Below are 25103 nucleotides of genomic sequence, written 5' to 3'. Positions count from 1 at the left end.
TTATTGTTGTTTGAGGACAATGAGGACAATTTGAGGACAATGACACAGCTCATCGTCCATACAATGGTGGGATTATGAGTTTGGGTCGCGTGCTCAGACGTTTCGCCTGAGCTCAGCAAAGGCCCGCAGGACAGTGTGCCTCTCGCGCGGCTGACGGGGCTCTTTGCTTTTTCCCTGCGCTCTTTCACGAAGGGGCCCCGGTGAAGGGAGCATTCAGGTGCTGGAGCCATAAATGAGCGATTTGGACGCCACATAAGCACTGAGTTTTCTAAATTACACACAGACTTTGGAGCACAGCCAAAATGCCCGGAACAAAAGGTATTTCTAAAGTAGTTTTTATGCTTTCATGTAGCCTATATATTTGTATTAGGCTATAGCATATTATTATTATTATTTTATAGAAAATAAATTATTATATATAAAGGCTTTTCTCAAGGCAGTGTATAATGTAGTGAATTTAGGCCAATGCTATATTTGTGTTTTATTCTATTCATGAACTGTCAAAAGCTAAATGATGAATTTGGGACTATCCATCTAGATCAATTGGACTCAGTAATAAAGTAAAAGATAAAACGTGTTAAATTCCCTAAGTCTCCCCTACAGTCATAAATTGACTTGACTATGTGAACGTTATTTCAAAATTGAAAAGAAAATGCACCCTCTTCTTCCCTGGATCATCATGGAGGGGACTGTTATTCTAAAGACTAATAAATCAACATTCTTTCATCATTTGCAGGTAACAAATCTGACAAGAAATCAGCTACCAAGGTAAGAACAAGAAACCAGTACATAGTTAGACATAGTTAGACATTCAAGTTTGAGTTTCTCTAAATTTAATTTCCCCCCATTTAATCTCCACAGCAACCTCAGAGTCCTAAGGAGCAACCGAAGAAAGCTGATCAGAAAGGAGATGATAACAAAAAGCAAGGAGGTAAGCATTAGACTAATCTAGGACCGAGGGTAGGAGCATCATGGTCTTTAAAACAGCCTCATGTACAAGGTTTCGTTTTCTAAGTTTAAGTGAACTCAATCCAGTCCTTGCTCTCAAAATGATTGGAGAGAGCCGGACCAAATTAATTACAGTTGGCTATCACTACCCATTGTTATGTGAGAAGCATGGCCTCTGTCTATTTCTGTGTTCCGTCCCCTCGCAGGACAGCCGAAGGGAGAGAAGCAATAATTTCCAGGCATTTGTGAAGATGGCTCTGGAGACTCTGCTGGGATCCTGCCGTCGCAAACATGGGGGTCCTTGGGGTAGGCAAGGCTGAAAAGCAGCCTCCCATCCTCTCCCCATCTCCCTTGGAACTGCATACAGGCCCCGTCTTGATACACAACTGTGCCCATTTGCTCTCACAAGGGCAGAAAGTGACCCAGATTTCCATCCATCAGTGATCCACTGTGTGTGACCTTTCTTCCCACCCTGTTTCCCCTCGCTCATTGTCTGATCTGGATTGTAGAACTTAGAAATGGACGGACACAGGGTCAAACCCAGCTAATGTTGTGAGCTTCCCCAGAAACTGAAAGCTAGACAACTCCCAATCTTTCCCTCTTCCCAAAGTTCCTTATTTTGATCAAATGTCCAAACCATTCTTGTAAATAAACAAATAAATACTTTTTTCCTAAAACAGTTCAGCAATTTCTTGTTGTTACATGTTCACACAATATATGTTTTTGAATGCCATGTAAGAACAGGTCTGCTTGGCAGAAATTGTTTACTTTAAGCTAGAATCCTTAGTTGCTAAATCCATTTTTGCACTTATAAATTAATGATATATACCCATTGATTCTTGAATATAACTTATAAATGCCTCATGAGCTTAGTTCAACTGTCACACTCTATGAGAACCCAACATATAAGCTTGTTTAACTCCAATGTTTGTAAACAACAAACCCTTTATAGCTTCAAAACATGGTTAAAAAAATTAATTTTGATATCATGGATAGTCAGTTCTTGCATCCATAGCTCTTTCTATTAATTTGAGAGTGGTTACATTTCTCCAGGTCCAACACTCAGCTTTCTACCGAAACAGAGGCGGGGTGCCACTTTGTTATTGTTTCAGTTAGCTTCCTTTAACAGTTCATGTTCTTCACAAGAACATGAACCAAAGATTCACTGTGTATAGTCTCGCTATTGTTATTCTACTGCTGCTCCTTAATTACTTGTTACTTTTATTTATTTCTTTTAGAAATTTTTTAAAACTGCATTGTTGGTTAGGGGCTCGTAAGTAAGCATTTCACTGTACTGTACCTGTTGTATTCGGCGCATGTGACTAATAACATTTGATTGGATTTGACGATAGACAGCGATTACCGTTTGATAGAAAATGTATTAAAAAATATCACAGACCTCTCTCAGTAGCATCACACATATAGGTAAAAGTTTGACAAAAGGACAGTGGTGAAAGGTGGTTTGCTAATACTGTGCACACGTACATTGAATGAACCTTGTATTCTAAGGGACAGCCTAGTAAATTACAGTATATGTTTGTGTAAGTTTCCAGTCACAGTTGTGTAACAGAAACCAACTGGAAACAAAAGTCCTTGTTGTTTCTGGACTGGCCCTCATCACATGAACCAAATGAGCAGTAGGTTTCAATGTCCAGTGTGTTCAGGAGCAGTAAGTATTCCATCATGAATTATTCATTTCCTTAAAAGCATGTTAAAAAGAGCAGCATGTCGAAAATGACCAAAGGCTTTGGTTACAGATGCAACTTCATTTTAAGTTATGCATTTTCATAATCAGCTTTAAAGCAACATGAAAAACCCTTACTGAGCAATTAAATACTTTTGTATTTTTGACTGAACTACAATGATGTGGTAGATATATCAGTTACATAGTTATTAACAGGAAAATTGAAAAAATGTCTCAAATTACACTAGGATGAAAAACATCGTATAAATGCACAAACAGCAATGTACACTTATTTCTATAAATAAAAAATAATATAAAAAATAAAAACATAATTTTCTATTAAAATCCACAAAGGAAATATGCTCTCATAATGCTGGTTTGTGTGGTCATAAAAAAAGGGGTTTTACATACTCTACAAATGTAATAACTAAGTAGGGTGTAATAACAAAATGTAGCTTTCGAATATGGAGGAAAAGGAAAATATTACTTTAATGGCGTATTACGGAATCACTTCTGAAAACTAGAGAACGGGTTCTTAGTTGTTCATCAAAGAGAGTGAATGATTGACCACTGTCATGCTAGGATGGGTATTGATTGAGAATCGCATGGAGATGTCTGATCCATATCTGCTGTTGGTCTATCTCGCCACAAGGGGTAGACAAATGCAGCAACTCAAACAAAACGATGTGATTAAGGAAGAGTGGAGCATTATTTCAAGACTATCAAAAATAGTTTGTCACCAGCAGGTTACAGTAAGTAGATGACCTCGTCTCTTAGGTGGTGTCCTGAGCACTGTATGTTGGTATTGAGAAAATAGTTAATATACTGTCCATAGGGTGGTTGTGTGTACTCTTCAGTCCAATACAACTTCACAGTGCAGGAGTAGAGAGCCGGTCTTTCCTCAACAGGCTCACATTAATTTCCTCTTGTTATTGCTTCCCTTCTCTATATGTCTCTCTGTCCCCAGCTCTCGCTCGCTCCCTCTCCCTCACACATCTAGAGGATGATGCGGTAGAGCACCCAGCAGCCAAACGTCACCCAGTGGCTGGCCCAGCTCAGCTCCGACCACTTCTGAATGGTGTGGTTGGCCACGCCACTCTGTAGAGGAAGAAAACAGACATGGGTTTGAAATACCCAAATCAACCATAATGCTTTGTTCTAAAAGATCTGACGATGCTACGTGACATTGCATAATCAGAGTAATGTATGAGAGTTTGGCCATCTTATAGCTGAAAACCATTCAGTAAATAGTTACCTCCTCATCATCATCCATGTAGTCCACACTGGAGTTGAACAGAGAGCCCAGGTATGCCAGGTGGAAGACTGCCAGGGCACTGAAGGCTATATTAACAATGTGCACCCACAGGGCCTGTGTGGATGGGAGAAGGAGAAGAAAGATCATGCTGTAATGCAAACATTCTTATTGAGGATTTTTTGGCATCAATATAAGAGTTATTGCGAAATGTTTTATGGTCCATTTGCATGTGACCAACACTGAAAAATCTTTAGACTTTACACAAGAAAATATCACTATGCATAAATAACACTTTTTATTTCTTATTAAACCATACCTTTTTGTTCTTGTGGGTGCAGTTTGGCTGACATTTCTTTGACAGAATACACGCGTTTAAAATGTCTGCCAGTCTCTTCCGCAAAACTGGAACAGAGGGTATGCAACAAAATTAGTCTCTGGCAGATCAAATAGAGGTCACAATGATTTATCCTATCACGCCTACTCAGCATTTGCTGTGCATTGTGCCACAGCCAAGTTTATTGCTTGATTAGTAATAAACAAACTCTGTATGTCACCTAAAGTTATTCTCCAGATGTAAATAATGTTATCCCTGGTAAAGTGGGTAACTGAAATAAAATTTGAACGTTTCATTTTATTTATTTATAGCAAGCCACTTCTTTTACAGACTTACCATGCTCAATATATGTAATGAACGCGAGAGACAGTAGTACTGCACCCAGGTGGAAGCTCAGACCCTAAAGGCCAAAGGAGACAATGGTAAGAAACGATCTCTTACACACTCATACTCACACCCACACCTGCTTGTGCATACTCACATGTAGAAGTGCACTGGCTGTGTATGTCACTAGGATGGCTGGAAAGGTTCCAAGGTTGCGAGCACTGGTAAAAACATCTGGGTGATCAGACAGAAACAGTTTTCAGGGGATCAAGTTTGTATTCCAGTTCAAAAAGAGCAACTGAGTGGGGATGTTTACTGCTTTAAATGTCATTGTAGAAGGACAACTGAGTTGGGATGTTTACTGCTTTAAATGTCATTATAGAAGGACAAGTGAGTTGGGATGTTTACTGCTTTAAATGTCATCGTAGAAGGACAAGTGAGTTGGGGTGTTTACTGCTTTAAATGTCATTGTAGAAGGACAACTGAGTTGGGGTGTTTACTGCTTTAAATGTCATTGTAGGAGGACAAGTGAGTTGGGGTGTTTACTGCTTTAAATGTCATCGTAGAAGGACAAGTGAGTTGGGGTGTTTACTGCTTTAAATGTCATCGTAGAAGGACACGTGAGTGGGGATGTTTACTGCTTTAAATGTCATTGTAGAAGGACAACTGAGTTGGGATGTTTACTGCTTTAAATGTCATTATAGAAGGACAAGTGAGTGGGGATGTTTACTGCTTTAAATGTCATCGTAGAAGGACACGTGAGTTGGGGTGTTTACTGCTTTAAATGTCATTATAGAAGGACAAGTGAGTTGGGATGTTTACTGCTTTAAATGTCATTATAGAAGGACAACTGAGTGGGGATGTTTACTGCTTTAAATGTCATCGTAGAAGGACACGTGAGTGGGGATGTTTACTGCTTTAAATGTCATTGTAGAAGGACAACTGAGTGGGGATGTTTACTGCTTTAAATGTCATCGTAGAAGGACACGTGAGTTGGGATGTTTACTGCTTTAAATGTCATTGTAGAAGGACAACTGAGTTGGGATGTTTACTGCTTTAAATGTCATTGTAGAAGGACAAGTGAGTTGGGGTGTTTACTGCTTTAAATGTCATTGTAGAAGGACAACTGAGTTGGGGTGTTTACTGCTTTAAATGTCATTGTAGGAGGACAAGTGAGTTGGGGTGTTCACTGCTTTAAATGTCATCGTAGAAGGACAAGTGAGTTGGGGTGTTTACTGCTTTAAATGTCATCGTAGAAGGACACGTGAGTGGGGATGTTTACTGCTTTAAATGTCATTGTAGAAGGACAACTGAGTTGGGATGTTTACTGCTTTAAATGTCATTATAGAAGGACAACTGAGTGGGGATGTTTACTGCTTTAAATGTCATCGTAGAAGGACACGTGAGTTGGGGTGTTTACTGCTTTAAATGTCATTATAGAAGGACAAGTGAGTTGGGATGTTTACTGCTTTAAATGTCATTATAGAAGGACAACTGAGTGGGGATGTTTACTGCTTTAAATGTCATCGTAGAAGGACACGTGAGTGGGGATGTTTACTGCTTTAAATGTCATTGTAGAAGGACAACTGAGTGGGGATGTTTACTGCTTTAAATGTCATCGTAGAAGGACACGTGAGTGGGGATGTTTACTGCTTTAAATGTCATTGTAGAAGGACAACTGAGTGGGGATGTTTACTGCTTTAAATGTCATTATAGAAGGACAAGTGAGTTGGGATGTTTACTGCTTTAAATGTCATTATAGAAGGACAAGTGAGTTGGGGTGTTTACTGCTTTAAATGTCATTGTAGAAGGACAAGTGAGTTGGGGTGTTTACTGCTTTAAATGTCATTGTAGAAGGACACGTGAGTGGGGATGTTTACTGCTTTAAATGTCATTGTAGAAGGACAACTGAGTGGGGATGTTTACTGCTTTAAATGTCATTGTAGAAGGACAACTGAGTGGGGATGTTTACTGCTTTAAATGTCATTATAGAAGGACAAGTGAGTTGGGATGTTTACTGCTTTAAATGTCATTATAGAAGGACAAGTGAGTGGGGATGTTTACTGCTTTAAATGTCATTATAGAAGGACAAGTGAGTTGGGGTGTTTACTGCTTTAAATGTCATTGTAGAAGGACAAGTGAGTTGGGATGTTTACTGCTTTAAATGTCATTATAGAAGGACAAGTGAGTTGGGGTGTTTACTGCTTTAAATGTCATCGTAGAAGGACAAGTGAGTTGGGGTGTTTGCTGCTTTAAATGTCATTGTAGAAGGACAAGTGAGTTGGGGTGTTTGCTGCTTTAAATGTCATTGTAGAAGGACAACTGAGTGGGGGTGTTTACTGCTTTAAATGCCATTGTAGAAGGACAACTGTGAAAACAGGAGGAAAGAAACGCTGTGTTATTTGTTGTATGTAAGCTCACAATGCTGTAAATATGTTCTATTTCACAGAAAGCTTACAGGTATTGAGCCATCGGGACATGGGCAGATTCCATGAGGTGACCACCTCCACCATAGATCTGGGGAACTCCACATGAAGGGGCCAAGCAACAGTCATATCCCTAGAGAAGAAAACACAGGCATTTCAGTTGGACTGTTTGGGGGGGAAAGAGAACTAGGAGGGGGGGGGGGGGGGGGGACGAACTATTTAACTTATGGCAAGTCTATGCCAAGCCTAGTCACCATGATGCTTCAATGCACTAACCATTTGAGGTTGTCTTTCTCTTCAGTAAAACCTGCTCCAGCCAGAGTGGTGCTGGTCTCACTCAGGTAACCCACAAAGTAGTTGCTGAAGTGGAAGGAGAGTGCATTCTCGTAGGCTAGGAGCCAGCTAAAGGTCAATGAAAGAAGGTTAGATTAGAAGACACTTGGCACAATTAAAGCCTCAAATCAAACTTATCAACAATTCAACTTTTCTATTTTTTTAAAACATTTTTTAAATTTATATCCCCTTTTCTCCCCAATTTTCGTGGTATCCAATCGCTAGTAATTACTATCTTGTCTCATCGCTACAACTCCCGTACGGGCTCGGGAGAGACGAAGGTCGAAAGCCATGCGTCCTCCGAGGCACAACCCAACCAAGCCGCACTGCTTCTTTAACACAGCGCGCCTTCAACCCGGAAGCCAGCCGCACCAATGTGTCGGAGGAAACACCGTGCACCTGGCCCCCTTGGTTAGCGCGCACTGCGCCCAGCCCGCCACAGGAGTTGCTGGAGCACGATGAGACAAGGAAATCCCTGCCGGCCAAACCCTCCCTAACCCGGACGACGCTAGCCCAATTGTGCGTCGCCCCACGGACCTCCCGGTCGCGGCCGGCTGCGACAGAGCCTGGGGGCGAACCCAGAGACTCTGGTGGCGCAGTTAGCACTGCGATGCAGTGCCCTAGACCACTGCGCCACCCGGGAGGCCCCAACTTTTCTATTTTAATATAAATTGCAAAAACATACAGTACCTTGCCACAGAACCTCTGTGCAGCAAACAATTGAAGGACAATTGTAATAATTTATCACCATTTCATTTTATTTCATACATTTAACTGATACAGACTCACATTTTGAAGTGTCATGGCATGAGTGGGCAGGGCAGAGACAGACAAGGTTGGGGGAATGATTGGTGTACAGACATGCAGGTGACAGGGAGGAGGTGACACAGCTGCTGAGTTAGAAATGGACATGCAACATAAATTACAAAGACAGGTGGGGGATATTCTATCATCATAATATCTGTAATAGCTGTCGCTTTCCTCATCCTCAGATGAGGTGAGGAGAGAAGGATCTTCGGACCAAAATGCGGAGTCAGGGAAATATGCCATCTTTATTATATATACGAAAACTGATGACACGAAAACAAAACACTTTCAAAACTTACAAAATAACAAAAACGACGTAGAACGGAACCTGAACATAAACTCACATGACAAACGTAAACTCACGAACAGGAACGTTACATCGAAACGTACGAACAGCCAAACAGTCCCGATAGTGAATAACATCGAACACAACGAAGACATCACAGGAGACAATCACCCACAAACAAACAGTGAGAATGCCCTACCTAAATATGACTCTTGATTAGAGGAAAATGCAAACCACCTGCCTCTAATCAAGAGCCATACCAGGCAAACCGAAACCAACATAGAAACAGATAACATAGACTGCCCACCCAAAACACATGCCCTGACCATAAACACATAAAAACTAACATAAATAGGTCAGGACTGTTACAGTACCCCCCCCCCAAGGTGCGAACGCCGGGCGCACCAGCACAAAGTCCAGGGGGGGGTCCGGGTGGGCAGTTGACCACGGTGGTGGTTCCGGTTCAGGACGCTGTCCCCGCACCACCATAGTCACTCCCCTCTTCTTTCTACCCCTTCTACTGACCACCCTAACACTACCTTCCCCTAAATAAACAGCTAGCACCGGGACAAGAGGCAGCACCGGGACAAGGGGTAACACCGGGACAAGGGGCAGCACCAGAACAAGGGGCAGCACCAGGATAAGGACCATCACTGGAATAAGGGGCAGCACCGGGACAAGGGGCAGCACCGGGACAAGGGGCAGCACCGGGACAAGGGGCAGCACCGGGACAAGGGGCAGCACCGGGACAAGGGGCAGCACCGGGACAAGGGGCAGCACCGGGACAAGGGGCAGCACCGGGACAAGGGGCAACACCGGGACAAGGGGCAACACCGGGACAAGGGGCAGATCCCGGCTGAAGGACTCTGGCAGGTCCTGTTTGGACGGCTCTGGCAGGTCCATGCAGGCTGACGGCTCTCGACGCTCATGGCAGGCTGACGGCTCTCGACGCTCATGGCAGGCTGACGGCTCTCGACGCTCATGGCAGACTGACGGCTCTCGACGCTCATGGCAGGCTGACGGCTCTCGACGCTCATGGCGCTCTGACGGCTCTCGACGCTCATGGCGCTCTGACGGCTCTCGACGCTCATGGCGCTCTGACGGCTCTGGCTGCTCATGGCGCTCTGACGGCTCTGGCTGCTCATGGCTCTCTGACGGCTCTGGCTGCTCATGGCTCTCTGGCGGCTCTGGCAGATCCTGTCTGGTTGGCGGCTCTGGCAGATCCTGTCTGGTTGGCGGCTCTGGCAGATCCTGTCTGGTTGGCGGCTCTGGCAGATCCTGTCTGGTTGGCGGCTCTGGCAGATCCTGTCTGGTTGGCGGCTCTGGCAGATCCTGTCTGGCGGGCGGCTCTAGCGGCTCCTGTCTGGCTGACGGCTCTAGCGGCTCCTGTCTGGCGGATGGCTCTGTAGGCTCATGGCAGACGGGCGGCTTTGCAGGCTCATGGCAGACGGGCGGCTTTGCAGGCTCCTGGCAGACGGATGGCTCAGATGGCGCTGGGGAGACGGATGGCTCAGATGGCGCTGGGGAGACGGATGGCTCAGATGGCGCTGGGGAGACGGATGGCTCAGATGGCGCTGGGGAGACGGATGGCTCTGGCCGGATACGGCGCACTGTAGACCTGGTGCGTGGTGCCGGAACTGGAGGCACCGGGCTAATGATAAGCACCTTCCTACTAGTGCGTGGAGCAGGGACAGGGCACACTGAACTCTCAAAGCGTACTCTATACCTGGTGCGTGGTACCGGCACTGGTGGCACCTGGCTGAGGGCACGCACCTCAGGACTAGTACGGGGAGAAGTGACAGTGTGTACAGGACTTAGGAGACGCACAGGTGGCTTAGTGCGTGGGGCCGGAACTGGAGGCACTGAACTGGATACACGCACTATAGGGAGAGTGCGTGGAGGAGGAACAGGGCTCTGGAAATGCACTGGTAGCCTAGTGCGTAATATAGGCACTGTAGGTACTAGGCTGGGGCGGGGAGGTGGCGCCGGAAATACCGGACCGTGCAGGCGTACTGGCTCTCTTGAGCATTGAGCCTGCCCAACCTTACCTGGTTGAATGCTCCCGGTCGCCCGCCCAGTACGGGGAGGTGGAATAACCCGCACCGGGCTGTGTAGGCGAACCGGGGAAACCCTGCGTAAGGCAGGTGCCATGTATGCCGGCCCGAGGAGACGCACTGGAGACCAGACGCGTTGAGCCGGCCTCATGACACCTGGCTCAATGCCCAATCTAGCCCTACCAGTGCGGGGAGGTGGAATAACCCGCACTGGGCTATGCACACGTACAGGAGACACCGTGCGCTCTACTGCGTAACACGGTGTCTGCCCGTACTCCCGCTCTCCACGGTTAGCCTGGGAAGTGGGCGCAGGTCTCCTACCTGCCCTTAGCCCACTACCCTTTAGCCCCCCCCCAAGAAATTTTTGGGAGTTACTCACGGGCTTTTCGGGCTTCCGTGCAAGACGAGTCCCCTCATAATTCCGGTTACGAGCTTGATTCTCCGGCTTCCATCCACGTCTCCTAGCTGCCTCCTCATACCAGCGCTCCTGGGCTGTGGCTGCCTCACTCTTCTCACGAGAGCAGCGATATTCTCCAGTTTGCGCCCAGGGTCCTCTACCAGACAGGATCTCCTCCCCTGTCCAGAAGTCCTTGTTGCTCCGTCGATTTTTCCCATACCGCTTGGTCACATTTTGTTGGTGGGTGATTCTGTAATAGCTGTCGCTTTCCTCATCCTCAGATGAGGTGAGGAGAGAAGGATCTTCGGACCAAAATGCGGAGTCAGGGAAATATGCCATCTTTATTATATATACGAAAACTGATGACACGAAAACAAAACACTTTCAAAACTTACAAAATAACAAAAACGACGTAGAACGGAACCTGAACATAAACTCACATGACAAACGTAAACTCACGAACAGGAACGTTACATCGAAACGTACGAACAGCCAAACAGTCCCGATAGTGAATAACATCGAACACAACGAAGACATCACAGGAGACAATCACCCACAAACAAACAGTGAGAATGCCCTACCTAAATATGACTCTTGATTAGAGGAAAATGCAAACCACCTGCCTCTAATCAAGAGCCATACCAGGCAAACCGAAACCAACATAGAAACAGATAACATAGACTGCCCACCCAAAACACATGCCCTGACCATAAACACATAAAAACTAACATAAATAGGTCAGGACTGTTACAATATCAGATAAATAATTACCTGATCTTCTGTTTTGTTTTGCTGGGGATAAAGCCCAGGCAAGACAAGACAATTTATTGAAAGGGAGAGAAAGAAACAAATAAGAATCGGCCCATTACACTACTGAAATACATTACTCAAATAGCTTTCCTACAAAAACATTTAGGGGAGAGTAAGGTTAGTTGAGCCCAAGGGGTAAATTGAGCCACCCTTGTTTCTAGGAAACCATACACAAAATGAATAATTTGACCAAATATTTAGGAAGATGTCATCATTTCATGGAGTCTGTGAAGGAAGAAACCACATGGACAAAGTGGTAAGCAAGTTGGGTCCAAAAAACTGATTTTCACCAAGTCAAATTAATTTATTGTGTTTAAGAGGTTTTATGATGTTTGTATCTAAACCAAAGTAGATCTTTTAAAGATTATTCTATAAATCAGTTGGGGTCTCTATATGCTTCAATATCAGGTCCTAAACCTAGCATGAAAGTTCATCCTTGTAGCTGTGTGGGATAATATATACAGTATATATATAAATGTTTGCCTTGGGGTAGGTTGAGCAAATTGATGTGTTTTCTTCCCAGGCATAATGCAAGACATTATCACTGGCCCATGAGGTAACAACAGGGCCTGACCTACGATAAAAGTATATATTTTTTTAAATACAAAGTATTTGTTAGGTGTTACGCCTAACAAACACATACTGAGCAGCACCTAACCCAAACCCTTACCCTAAACGGAGTATCCAAATCCCAACCCTCCCCATACACTGATACATCACACTCTTTCCCTTCTTTGAGCGCACCCCTCTCTTAAATCATGTTTTTTTATTGAAGTTTTGTTTTGACTTCTCTATTTTTTTTGTTTATTTTCATTTTTATAACTGTAAAGCGACTTTGGGTCCTTGAAAAGCGCTACATACCCCAAGTATTATTATTATTATTAAAAGATGCTTAAAATGTTGAAAATAAAAAAAGTGATTGTGATTGTGTTGAATTGTGTTTGGGAAATAAAGATATACATGGTTGTAAAAAGGTAGTGGCCATATTTCATTCAGTACAGAAATGTGTAGGCAACTTTAACTTACCCCATAGCCCGGCTAAGTTGTGCCAAGAGAACACTTTTTTTGGACAAGCTATGCTTCAAAACTGTAATGTTTAAATGTATTCTGATTATTTCCAGGTATACAGTTCATTCTATAGCTAGAAGACTCCTGATATCTCCAGGAGTGATAAGTATATACACTGCTCAAAAAAATAAAGGGAACACTTAAACAACACAATGTAACTCCAAGTCAATCACACTTCTGTGAAATCAAACTGTCCACTTAGGAAGCAACACTGATTGACAATACATTTCACATGCTGTTGTGCAAATGGAATAGACAACAGGTGGAAATTATAGGCAATTAGCAAGACACCCCCAATAAAGGAGTGGTTCTGCAGGTGGTGACCACAGACCACTTCTCAGTTCCTATGCTTCCTGGCTGATGTTTTGGTCATTTTTGAATGCTGGCAGTGCTTTCACTCTAGTGGTAGCATGAGACGGAGTCTACAACCCACACAAGTGGCTCAGGTAGTGCAGCTCATCCAGGATGGCACATCAATGCGAGCTGTGGCAAGAAGGTTTGCTGTGTCTGTCAGCGTAGTGTCCAGAGCACGGAGGCGCTACCAGGAGACAGGCCAGTACATCAGGAGACGTGGAGGAGGCCGTAGGAGGGCAACAACCCACCGCCTTTGTGCAAGGAGGAGCAGATGGAGCACTGCCAGAGCCCTGCAAAATGACCTCCAGCAGGCCACAAATGTGCATGTGTCTGCTCAAACGGTCAGAAACAGACTCCATGAGGGTGGTATGAGGGCCCGACGTCCACAGGTGGGGGTTGTGCTTACAGCCCAACACCGTGCAGGACATTTGGCATTTGCCAGAGAACACCAAGATTGGCAAATTCGCCACTGGCGCCCTGTGCTCTTCACAGATGAAAGCAGGTTCACACTGAGCACATGTGACAGACGTGACAGAGTCTGGAGACGCCGTGGAGAACGTTCTGCTGCCTGCAACATCCTCCAGCATGACAGGTTTGGCGGTGGGTCAGTCATGGTGTGGGGTGGCATTTCTTTGGGGGGCCGCACATCCCTCCATGTGCTCGCCAGAGGTAGCCTGACTGCCATAGGTACCGAGATGAGATCCTCAGACCCCCTGCGAGACCATATGCTGGTGCGGTTGGCCCTGGGTTCCTCCTAATGCAAGACAATGCTAGACCTCATGTGGCTGGAGTGTGTCAGCAGTTCCTGCAAGAGGAAGGCATTGATGCTATGGACTGGCCCGCCCGTTCCCCAGACCTGAATCCAATTGAGCACATCTGGGATTTCATGTCTCGCTCCATTCACCAATGCCACGTTGCACCACAGACTGTCCAGGAGTTGGCGGATGCTTTAGTCCAGGTCTGGGAGGAGATCCCTCAGGAGACCATCCGCCACCTCATCAGGAGCATGCCCAGGCGTTGTAGGGTCATACAGGCACATGGAGGACACACACACTACTGAGCCTCATTTTGACTTGTTTTAAGGACATTACATCAAAGTTGGATCAGCCTGTAGTGTGGTTTTCCACTTTGAGTGTGACTCCAAATCCAGACCTCCATGGGTTGATAAATTTGATTTTCATTGATCATTTTTGTGTGATTTTGTTGTCAGCACATTCAACTATGTAAAGAAAAAAGTATTTAATAAGAATATTTCATTCATTCAGATCTAGGATGTGTTATTTTAGTGTTCCCTTTCTTTTTTTGAGCAGTGTATATTTTTTGTCTTTGTCTGTTTTGGTCTAGTACTGTCTTTTTGCTAGCTAGGGCCATCTACTTTAAGTGCTGCCTGTTTTCACAGTGGCCTACTTGGTGTGTGAACTGCTGCCTGTTTTCCCAGTAGCCTACTTGGTGTGTGAACTGCTGCCTGTTTTCCCAGTAGCCTACTTGGAGTGTGAACTGCTGCCTGTTTTCACAGTGGCCTACTTGGTGTGTGAACTGCTGCCTGTTTCCCCAGTAGCCTACTTGGTGTGTGAACTGCTGCCTGTTTTCCCAGTAGCCTACTTGGTGTGTGAACTGCTGCCTGTTTTCCCAGTAGCCTACTTGGTGTGTGAACTGCTGCCTGTTTTCCCAGTAGCCTACTTGGTGTGTGAACTGCTGACTGCTCATCATTTGCAGATAGTTTTTGACACAACCAGGATTAAGAGGCAGGGCAATTTGTGACTTGTTTTGGTAATCAGTGGCTATATTGGAGGGGGTGTGGTTTCACCTCTCCTAGGCAATCAGCAATCAGTACACGGAGGCGTGCTCTCCACCTCTGCTAGGCAATTAGCAATTATTGTTAGTTATTTAGTCTCCCTTTTTTAAATTGATGTAGTTCTGTCCTTGAGCTGTCTATTAAGGTTCTGTATTATTTAATGTTTTGTGTGGACCCCAGGAAGAGTAGCTGCTGCTTTTGCAACAGCTAAGGGGATCCTAATAAAATACCCTGGTTTCCCAGCGGCAGCTGTAAGTGGCGGTTTTGTCACAAAACTAAGACCGTCGCTGAAACAAAGACTGTTTTGCCGAGTTGTTCTGTGGAGTTATTCGAGAAAGGAAAGAGAGGAAAGCTCCACACCACTCTCTCACCGGAGTATCTTAGCTTTGTCAACTGTGCATGTTTTCTATACCTGTTCGCACCTCTCACTGTAGGCGTTACAGACGCTCCCCACCCCTTGGCTGCAACATTTCTAATTTAGTGTACCCTGCGCCCACAACCCATGTGGAATTCCGGGTCTCTGGCAGCGTTTGGAACTGCCAATCTGCTGTGAAGTACACTGAGTTCATCTCAGCCCATGCTGCCCTTCAGTCCCTTGACTTGTTGGCACTGACAGAGATATAATTAACACCAGAGAACACTGCTACTCTAGCTGCTCTTTTTTCATCTGACTGTTTTCTTTCATAGTCTGAGAGCATCTGATCGTCGTGGTGGTGGCACAGGTCTACTCATTTCTCCTTAGTGGAGATCTCTCACCTGTCCATCTCCTCATTGGAATTCCATGCTGTCACTGTCAATTGTCCACTCAAGCTTAACATTATTGTCATCTATCACCCACCTGGTGCCCTTGGAGAGTTTCTCAGTGAGCTTGACACCTTGATAAGCTGGTTTCCCGACGATGGCTCACTACTCTTTGTGCTTGGCAACTTCAACCTCCCGACGTGTGCCTTCGATTCATTTCTTTCCAACTCTCTCTTTCCCCTCACCGTTTCCCAATCCCCTTCCAACTCACAAGGCAGGCAATACGCTTGACCTCATCTTTACTAGAGGCTGCTCACCTAGTAATCTCACTGTAACCCCCCTCCAGGTCTCTGATCACTACTTTGTTTCCTTTTCTATCTCCCTTTCGTCCAACCCGAACCACTCAGCCCCTACCCAGATGACAATGCGCCGTTGCAATCTTCTCTCTCCCACGATCCTATCATCTCTCCCTTCTGCTAAATCCTTCTACCTCCTGTCTCCTGATTCTGCCTCTTCGACCCTACTCTCCACCCTTTACGCGTCCTATGACTCACTCTGTCCCCTTTCCTCCCGGCCTGGCTCAGCCTTCCCCTCCTGCTCCGTTACTGAGTGACTCCTTGCGAGCTTACAGAAAGGGCTGAAGGCAGCTGAGCGAAAATGGAGAGAACTAAACTTCTGGAGGACCTATCATCCTTTCACTCCCTTTCCACCTTCTCTTCCTCTGTATCTGCTGCTAAAGCCACTTTCTATCACTCTAAATTTCAAGCTTCTGCCTCGAACCCTAGGAAACTCTTTTCCACCTTCTCCTCCCTTCTGAATCCTCCACCCCTCCCCGCGGACGACTTTGTCAATCATAAAAGAAAAAAATGGTTGACGACATCCGCTACTCATTCACTCAGCCTATTGAGTCCACTGATCTCACTCACACAGAACTACCCTATGCCTTGACCTCTTTCTCCCCTCTCTCTCCAGATCACATTCTGCGACTAGTGAGCTCTGGCTGCCTGACAACCTGCCTGCTCTACCCCATCCGCTCCTCCCTTCCCAAGACCATCTCTGGAGATCTTCTCCCATTCCTCACTTCCCTCATCAACTCATCCCTGACCACTGGCTATGTCCCCTCTGACTTCAAAATGGCCTGAGTTGCTCCACACCTCAAGAAACCAACACTCAACATATCTGACATCAAAAACTATAGACCTGTATCCCTTCTTTCTTTTCTTTCCAAAATACTTGAGCGTGCTGTCTCTGATCAACTCTCTCGTTATCTCTCTCAGAACGATCTTCTTGACCCTAACCAGTCAGGCTTCAAGACGGGTCACTCAACTGAGACTGCTCTTTTCTGTGTCCCGGAGGCTCTCCGCACTGCCAAAGCTGACTCTCTCTCCTCTGTTCTCATCTTTCTAGCTAAATTACTAAAATGGCTCAACTTAGCCCCCCCTCCCCTATATTGCACTTTTTTTGGACGATCACAAACACCAATTTCTGTGGATGCTATTTCTGACCTACAGTAAATCATTACAACAGCACTAAGAGGTTAGCTAATCCACTCACTTGCATAGCAGCCTGTCCCCTTGAACCATCAGATCCTCCTCTCAGGGCTGGGCATCTCAGGCTATGCACACTCTTTGATTGCATTCTACCTGGCAGGCCACTCTACCAGGTGATGTGGAGAGGATCTGTGTCTGCACCACATACTCTCACTACTGGTGTCCCCCAGTGCTTGGTTCAAGGCCCTCTACTCTTCTCGCTATACACCAAGTTACTCATCTCCATCATATCCTCACATGGTCTCTTCTATCATTCCTATGCAGACACACTCAACTCCTTTTCTCCTTCCCCCCTTCTGACACCCAGATGGCGACATGCATCTCTGTGTGCCTGACAGATATCTCCACTTGGATGTCGTACCTCAAGCTCAACAAGACGGAACTGCTCTTCCTCCCGGGGAAGGCCTGCCTGCTCAAAGACCTCTCCATCATGGTTGACAACTCCAGTGTCACCTTCCCAGAGTGCAAAGGACCTTGGCGTGACCTGCACAACACCCTGTAGTTCTCTTCAAACATCAAAGCAGTGACAAGCTCCTGCAGGTTCATGCTCTACAACATCCGTAGAGTACGACCCTATCTCACACAGGAAGTGGCGCAGGTCCTAATCCAGGCACTTGTCCTTTCCCGTCTGGACTACTGCAACTCGCTGTTGACTGGGCTCCCCGCTTGTGCCATCAAACCCCTGCAACTTATCCAGAACGCAGCAGCCCGCCTGGTGTTCAACCTTTCCAAGTTCTCTCATGTTACCCTGCTCCTCCGCACACTCCACTGGCTTCCAGGTGAAGCTCACATCCACTACAAGACCATGGTTTTTGCCTACGGAGCAGCAAGAGGACCTGCCCCTCCCTACCTTCAGGCTATGCTCAAACCCTACGCCCAAACCCGAGGACTCCGTTCTGCCACCTCAGGTCCCTTGGCTCTCCCAACCCCATGGGGGGGCAGCTCCCGCACAGCCCAGTCCAAGCTCTTCTCTGTCCTGGCACCTCAATGGTGGAACCAGATTCCCCCTGAAGCTAGGACAGCAGAGTCCCTGCCCATCTTCTGAAACCCTACCTCTTCAAACAGTATTTCAATAAAATAATGCTCCTCCTCACCTTGACCCCCCCCTTCTAGCTCGGACTTTACTGATAGCTACATTATTGAGGAAAAATGTACTTTCCATGCCTGTGATATGTGGTTGTCCCACCTAGTTATCTTAAGATAGATGCTCTAAGTCTCTCTGGATAGGAGCGTCTGCTTTATTACTAAAATGGCTCAACTTAGCCCACCCTCCCCTATATTGCACTTTTTTTGGACGATCACAAACATCAATGTCTGTGGATGTTTTTTCTGACCTACAGTAAATTATTACAACAGCACTAAGAGGTTAGCTAATCCACGTACTTGTGTAGCAGCTTGTCCCCATAGATAGGGATGAAGTAAGGGAAAAGGTAGGGAGCAACACAATTCGAGATGACCAGACACAGTTGGCTCTTCACCCAGCTGACACACACTTTCCATATCCAGGAGAAGCTCTGAGGAAAAAGAAAACATCTATATACCATCTTTCTCTCTCTATTTCCTCCACCCATGTTCCCCCCTTATCCTAGCATAGTTAAACCAGACTAGTGAGTACAGCATTTAGTCTGGTTTAACCAGGATACCCTTACCTCTATACCAAGACAAGACTTAGTGCTGAACTCACCAGCTTGCGGCCCTCTATAGCCTCTCTGTAGCTGTTGAAGCTGATCCAGGGTCCGAAAATGACAGTTCCCACGAAGTAGATGTAGCCCATGAACTCCACAGGAGAGGGCACGTTGGTCACCACACCTCGATCCAGGTCAAAGGCCAGAGAAATGGCCTTCATTGCTACCACCATCTGGGAACCTGCAGATACATACCGCAGTGAGTCTTCAAATATTAATTACAGTTGAAGTTGGAAGTTTACATACACTTAGGTTGGAGTCCTTAAAACTCGTTTTTCAACCACTCCACAAATTTCTTGTTAACAAACTATAGTTTTGGCAAGTCTACATTGTGCGTGACACAAGTAATTGTTCCAACAATTGTTTACAGACAGGTTATTTCACTTATAATTCACTGTATCACAATTCCAGTGGATCAGAAGTTTACATACACTAAGTTGACTGTGCCTTTAAACAGCTTGGAAAATTCCAGAAAATTATGTTATGGCTTTAGAAGCTTCTGATAGGCTAATTGACATAATTTGAGTCAATTGGAGGTGTACCTGTGGATGTTTTTCAAGGCCTACCTTCAAACTCAGTGCCTCTTTGCTTGACATCATGGGAAAATCAAAAGAAATAAGCCAAGACCTCAGAAAAAATTGTAGACCACCACAAGTCTGGTTCATTCTTGGGAGCAATTTCCTAACGCCTGAAGGTACCACGTTCATCTGTACAAACAATAGTACGCAAGTATAAACACCATGGGACCACGCAGCCATCATACTGCTCAGGAATGAGACGCGTTCTGTCTCCTAGAGATGAACGTACCTTGGTGCGAAAAGTGCAACTCAATCCCAGAACAACAGCAAAGGAATTTGTGAAGATGCTGGAGGAAACGGGTACAAAAGTATCTATAGCCACAGTAAAATGAGTCCTATATCGACATAACCTGAAAGGCCGCTCAGTAAGGAAGAAGCCACTGCTTCAAAACCGCCATAAAAAAGCCAGACTACGGTTTGCAACTGCACATGGAGACAAAGATCGTACTTTTTGGAGAAATGTCCTCTGGTCGGATGAAACAAAAATTGAACTGTTCGGCCATAATGACCATCGTTACGTTTGGAGGAAAAAGGGGGAGGCTTGCAAGCTGAAGAACACCATCCCAACCGTGAAGCACGGGGGTGGCAGCATCATGTTGTGGGGGTGCTTTGCTGCAGGAGGGACTGGTGCACTTCACAAAATAGATCATGAGGAGGGAAAATTATGTGGATATATTGAAGCAACATCTTAAGACATCAGTCAGGAAGTTAAAGCTTGGTCGCAAATGGGTCTTCCAAATGGACAATGACCCCAAGCATACTTCCAAAGTTGTGGCAAAATGGCTTAAGGACAACAAAATCAAGGTATTGGAGTGGCCATCACAAAGCCCTGACCTCAATCCCATAGAAAATTTGTGGGCAGAACTGAAAAAGCGTGTGCGAGCAAGGAGGCTACACCAGCTTTGTCAGGAGGAATGGTTCAAAATTCACCCAACTTATTGTGGGAAGCTTGTGAAAGGCTACCCAAAACGTTTGACCCAAGTTAAACAATTTAAAGGCAATGCTACCAAATACTAATTGAGTGTATGTAAACTTCTGACCCACTGGGAATGTGATGAAAGAAATAAAAGCTGAAATAAATCTTTCTCTCTACTATTATTCTGACATTTCACATTCTTAAAATAAAGTGGTGATCCTAACTGACCATAGACTGGGAATTTTTTACTAGAATTAAATGTCAGGAATTGTGAAAAACTGAGTTTAAATGTATTTGACTAAGGTGCATGTAAACTTCCGACTTCAACTGTAAATGTTTTCATTAATACGGTGAAAACATTGTTTGTAGCAGGGGTTGGAACCAAAATATTTTTGTATCGTTTCGTTTTGAACAGGATAATTTTTTCTCTCTCGTTCCGACCAGCAAAATAAAGATCTGAACCGGTTCGAACCAAAAAAAGTAACAGTTTATATCGTTCCTTTCTGTTACTTTTTAAACCTCTGAAATCTCTTTATTTTTTTCATTTAGCGCGACATTAAATCACTTCACCAATCATGCGAGCAAGCTATAGCTCAGTGAGTTGTTTTATATGCGTGATGGAAAGACAAGTGTAGGGTGCAAAATGCAACTTACATTTTGCAGGTGGGGAAAGAGCGAGAGAGGGTGGAGGAGGAAGTTTGGCTTGAAGCGCTGGGCATCTTGTAAAGACATGCATTATCTGAATTAGACCCACAGAATTATACCTACGGAGGAGTGACTTCTATGGAGGAACTTTGAAAGTCTTTGAACTTCAGAGTTGGCCTAATGTTGGACAAGAGAAGTTAGCTAGCTAACAAGCTTGTATGTGCAAAGCGGCACCAGAATTAAAAACACATCTTACCTTTTTGTAGTTAATAAAGCCAATGTGATAACTATAGTATTCCTAACTATCACTAAAAAAAGTTAATAAATGATTCTCTAATTAAAAATCTCTCTCCTCCTGAATCTCGCTTGTAACATCTGTAGGCTACAGCTATGCTTTGGAGGGGGAGGTGCAGTTAGCCTACACACACTGTATTGTATATGTATTGTATATAGATTGTATATAGACTTATTTTCACTGTATTATTGACTGTATGTTTGTTTTACTCCATGTGTAACTATGTGTTGTTGTATGTGTCGAACTGCTTTGCTTTATCTTGGCCAGGTCGCAATTGTAAATGAGAACGTGTTCTCAATTTGCCTACCTGGTTAAATAAAGGTGAAATAAAAAATAAAATAAATAAATAAACACTGGCAAAGAGTTTCAGCTGGCAGGCACACTGGAAGAATTTTCTGATTGGCAGAGGGGGGCTTTGCATAGGTGTCTTGTTGCGTTTTTTTTGTGGGACTGGGGAAAAATTCCCGGAATGTAAAAGAGCGCTATTAACTGGTTCCAATGCTTTTAAAATAAAGGTTCTGTGCCGGAACAGTATAGATCACTTTCGTTCCTGGTTCTGATTCTGTTCCTTGAAAAAATATAAACCGGTTCAAACTCCTGGTTTGTAGTGTATATTCACACTGAGTGTAAGTATCAACCTCTCATTTTGTGCCAGGTGGTGGTGTCCATCATATGCATCTCTCTGGAAGGAACAGGGGAGAGTAGACTGATTAGACAACCATTTTCAATGCACTTTGAGGGATTTGATCACTGGCTGTTTATCATCTATTCTCTTTACTCAAACAGGCATCTGATGTTACCTGGTAACAGATCTACCTACCCCATGAGCAGGTAGATGAGGACGGTGATGGAGAGGAAGGTGGCCCGGTTACTGGAGTGCCGACAGAGGAAGAGGATGAGGTAGCATAGTAGACTGAGGAGCACCACCCACACCATGTGGAGCTCAAAGAACAGGTACAGGGTGTAGAACCCTCCTGCCACGGTGCTCAGGTGTTTCACATAAGAGGGGAGGCCTGACCAGGGGAACAAGACAACAAAAACAACAGCACACACAGAAGAGAATGAGAACATGTAGTAGTAGAACATGCATGTAATTATTCAGTTCTATATAATTTCTCAAATGTCATAATCAAAATCACTCTCCTATGACTCATCATGTTCTGTCGTTACCAGGAGCTCTGTTATATTCCAAAAGTCACATTTCACGCAAAGAAATGCAAAATCTCACCCAGAATCCAGAGAAGTCGGCATAGAAGGCAGATGACCAGAAGCTGCCAGACCTGCTCCAGGCCCTGCTGAGCGGTGGGCAGAAGACAGCCCTCCGCAAGCTCATGGAAGAACTCCTGTCGGCTGAAGGACCCCATCACGCCATGCACAGGACCTTAGAAAGACAGTGGGGAAATACTAACGAGGAAGTATGTTCTAATAGGCAACATTACACATTAAAATGTATAAGTTCCAATGGAAATAACAGACGTGACCACCACTCTTCTTTCTTTGTGCATGCCGACAATGGCAGTGATACACAATGCATCACGATTGACACATCTGTGCACCCTGCTGCAGGGGCATTACCAGACCTTGATAAGGAAAATGCATGATAAGCAGTTTTATTCCATTATAGGAGCAAGTAGACTGGTTCCAATTAAACGTGTAAAAGGTAAAAGATGGCGTATTGAGTGATAGGACAGTGAGTGGCACTGGTGCAGCTGTGTACATCATGGAGTGAGTACCAGGCAATCTACTAAATCAATGTCGGCTAAATCATAAATTCGCCCAGATAATCTACTACAAACTGACATGTTTACGTAATTTCGCAATTTAAAAAAAACTATTTGAATGCTAGTTTACAAGGACCAACTCACATGTAGCTAGCTAGCAAGGCTAGCAGTGCATTCCAAATCCTGCTTCGTCCTGATCCGCAGTGCAGTTTTCACACTACGCTTGGTATTTGCAAAGGTCGTAACTATAGACCTCCACTATTGTGCTTAGTTGAAAACATGATCTATTTGCTATTAAATTAATTCACTGACCATGCTTTCCCTATCAATCATCAGACATGATCAGATAATAAAATAGCTAGTGGCTGGATAGCCAGCCGAGCCCCACGTTCAACGAGACTCATTATTCCACACTTCACTTGCTTTAATTGTTTTGAGGAAAATAATGGGTCTTACCTTCAAACCAACCCGTCAACTAGCTGTTGTGTAAAATGGGTCTACGCGTCCGTTTATTCTCTCTGTAGCCACTTGACACTATAATGTACTTCACGCACTCTCGGTCCTGATGCTGACACCAAACTCCAGGTCACAGCATCAGCAGCAGTCGCTTCAGCCATGCATGCAGCCAGTGATACTCTACGAATGGATTAACCAATCAACTGCGTCGTTTTGGAGGAATCAGCCAATGATTGTAGTCGGTTGCTCCGATACAGATAGCTAACAAATCAACTGCACTTGTTCAGAGGTGGCTGACTCTTGTCTATACCCAATCACAAAGGGTACATAATGTTACCGATATTATGCGACCAATGGGATGTATACGCCAAAAAATGTGCGGTGCCTACCAATGACGGGATTCGATTATCTGGCCCCGGTTACCCCGGTGGAAATTGCACTGGTGAAAAATGATAGCATTCGTTTTGGAACCGGGCTACCACCCGGGCGTGAGCCAGGTGAAGTGCCCGTTCAAAACCCACAGCGAAACCTAGGCAAGATTAAATACGTGGAGTAATGAGTAGGATTCCGTGTTCACATGCAAAAGTGGTTACTTTTGATAAAAACACTTTATCTGCCATCCCAATGAAAACTAGTTTGAAAATTCTAACATACTTTATGGAAAATAGAAGTATGTTTCTGACCTAAATAACGTTCTGCCTAGTTGACGTCATGACCATGAGACCAATTACTGTTAGATTTGAAAGGTTGCCCTTCACTCACCGCTTTTGCCCGTTCCCGTCGAGGGCCATAGACCGGTGCACTAAGACTCATATTAATATAACTCCCTCAATATCATGTATTTGCAAACGCTTTCAAGGGGCAGGGCTTTGTCCCAGATAATCCTTACAGAACAAAGTTTATACAGATCAAAATTGATTAGCAAAAAATCTAAGTAGTGAGTAAAGTAATAACTCTACTGTGGCGGTGGTAGACCAGGGAATATCAGATTAGAATGACAATATCTGCGGTTTCTGAAGGTAACTATAACGACAATCTAAATTCAGTCTAACCAATATTTACATCAGAGATAGGAGTCAACATGGGGCCCTAGATTGTCATGTTTACACAAGCAGATTTTAGTGTTTACCTCTTGTTGTAAAACAAGGATAACATATGGAGCAGACGCGTGCCTCTTTAAACATAGACTCAGCGAAATGACGTTGCAACGCAGATATTGTGCGAGATGCAAGACTTCTTCTCAGTCACACACAGCATGGACAGGGGTTCGCATCACGCTGTTACTGTGTGTTAGCCATGGGACCAAACATGGGAGAAGTTGAGCTGTGCGCTTCAAAGCTCTTAGTTGTTGCGGAAATTGACCCACTTTGAGGTTTACGTTCTGCACCTACTTCATTTCAGATTCTACCTTTATTAACATATTCTAATAGTGAAGATAAGTGTCATCAAGATAAGTGATACACGGCTGCTGTAATACAGAGCCTGATACAAAAGGACTTTACAGTTAAGGTTAGGTATTTGGATGTTAGCTGCAATACTTAAAGCCAAGTGAATCAATATATTTCTAGGCATGCTTACATTCACTTTAAAATGAGTTTCTTGTGACATAAAAAACAAATACCTGGAAAGTGTCAATAATAA

The 25103-nt window shown here is 44.6% G+C and overlaps 1 protein-coding gene across 5 annotated transcripts; it reads right to left on the bottom strand.

The window, feature by feature from the left end:
* Nucleotides 1-2307: 2307 nt before the first annotated feature.
* On the bottom strand, nt 2308-23636 carry LOC129860780 (protein-serine O-palmitoleoyltransferase porcupine-like). Of its 5 annotated transcripts, none has more exons than XM_055931513.1 (15): nt 23463-23635; nt 22514-22666; nt 22106-22298; nt 21924-21967; nt 18851-19032; nt 18550-18680; nt 11620-11640; nt 7995-8009; nt 7248-7373; nt 7004-7104; nt 4703-4779; nt 4558-4621; nt 4204-4289; nt 3888-4001; nt 2308-3730 (listed from the first exon to the last, which is right to left on the bottom strand). In XM_055931513.1, exons 2-15 carry the CDS (start codon nt 22647-22649, stop codon nt 3629-3631), a joined length of 1392 nt encoding a protein of 463 aa, XP_055787488.1. In that variant the 5' UTR covers nt 22650-22666; nt 23463-23635; the 3' UTR covers nt 2308-3628. The 5 variants fall into 5 exon arrangements, with proteins under 5 accessions (XP_055787488.1, XP_055787489.1, XP_055787490.1 ...); XM_055931514.1 differs by lacking the exon at nt 23463-23635 and adding an exon at nt 23151-23364; XM_055931515.1 differs by lacking the exon at nt 7995-8009 and having other exon boundaries at nt 23463-23636.
* Between the last annotated feature and the right edge of the window lie 1467 nt (nt 23637-25103).

The sequence above is a fragment of the Salvelinus fontinalis genome, chromosome 8, assembly GCF_029448725.1.
Source record: "Salvelinus fontinalis isolate EN_2023a chromosome 8, ASM2944872v1, whole genome shotgun sequence".
NCBI lineage: Eukaryota > Metazoa > Chordata > Actinopteri > Salmoniformes > Salmonidae > Salvelinus > Salvelinus fontinalis.
The sequence above is the reverse complement of the archived record's forward strand: the minus strand, read 5'-3'. Positions and strand labels throughout refer to the sequence as shown.

Bases quoted from the DNA above. Each gene is read 5' to 3' on its own strand.
- LOC129860780 (XM_055931513.1), bottom strand. From the start codon at position 22,649: ATGGGGTCCTTCAGCCGACAGGAGTTCTTCCATGAGCTTGCGGAGGGC. The intron at 21,968-22,105 runs GTAGGTAGATCT...TGTTCCTTCCAG, and splicing joins CTCATCTACCTGCTCATGGG to AGAGATGCATATGATGGACA. The intron at 18,681-18,850 runs GTGAGTTCAGCA...CTTTTTCCTCAG, and splicing joins CTATAGAGGGCCGCAAGCTG to AGCTTCTCCTGGATATGGAA.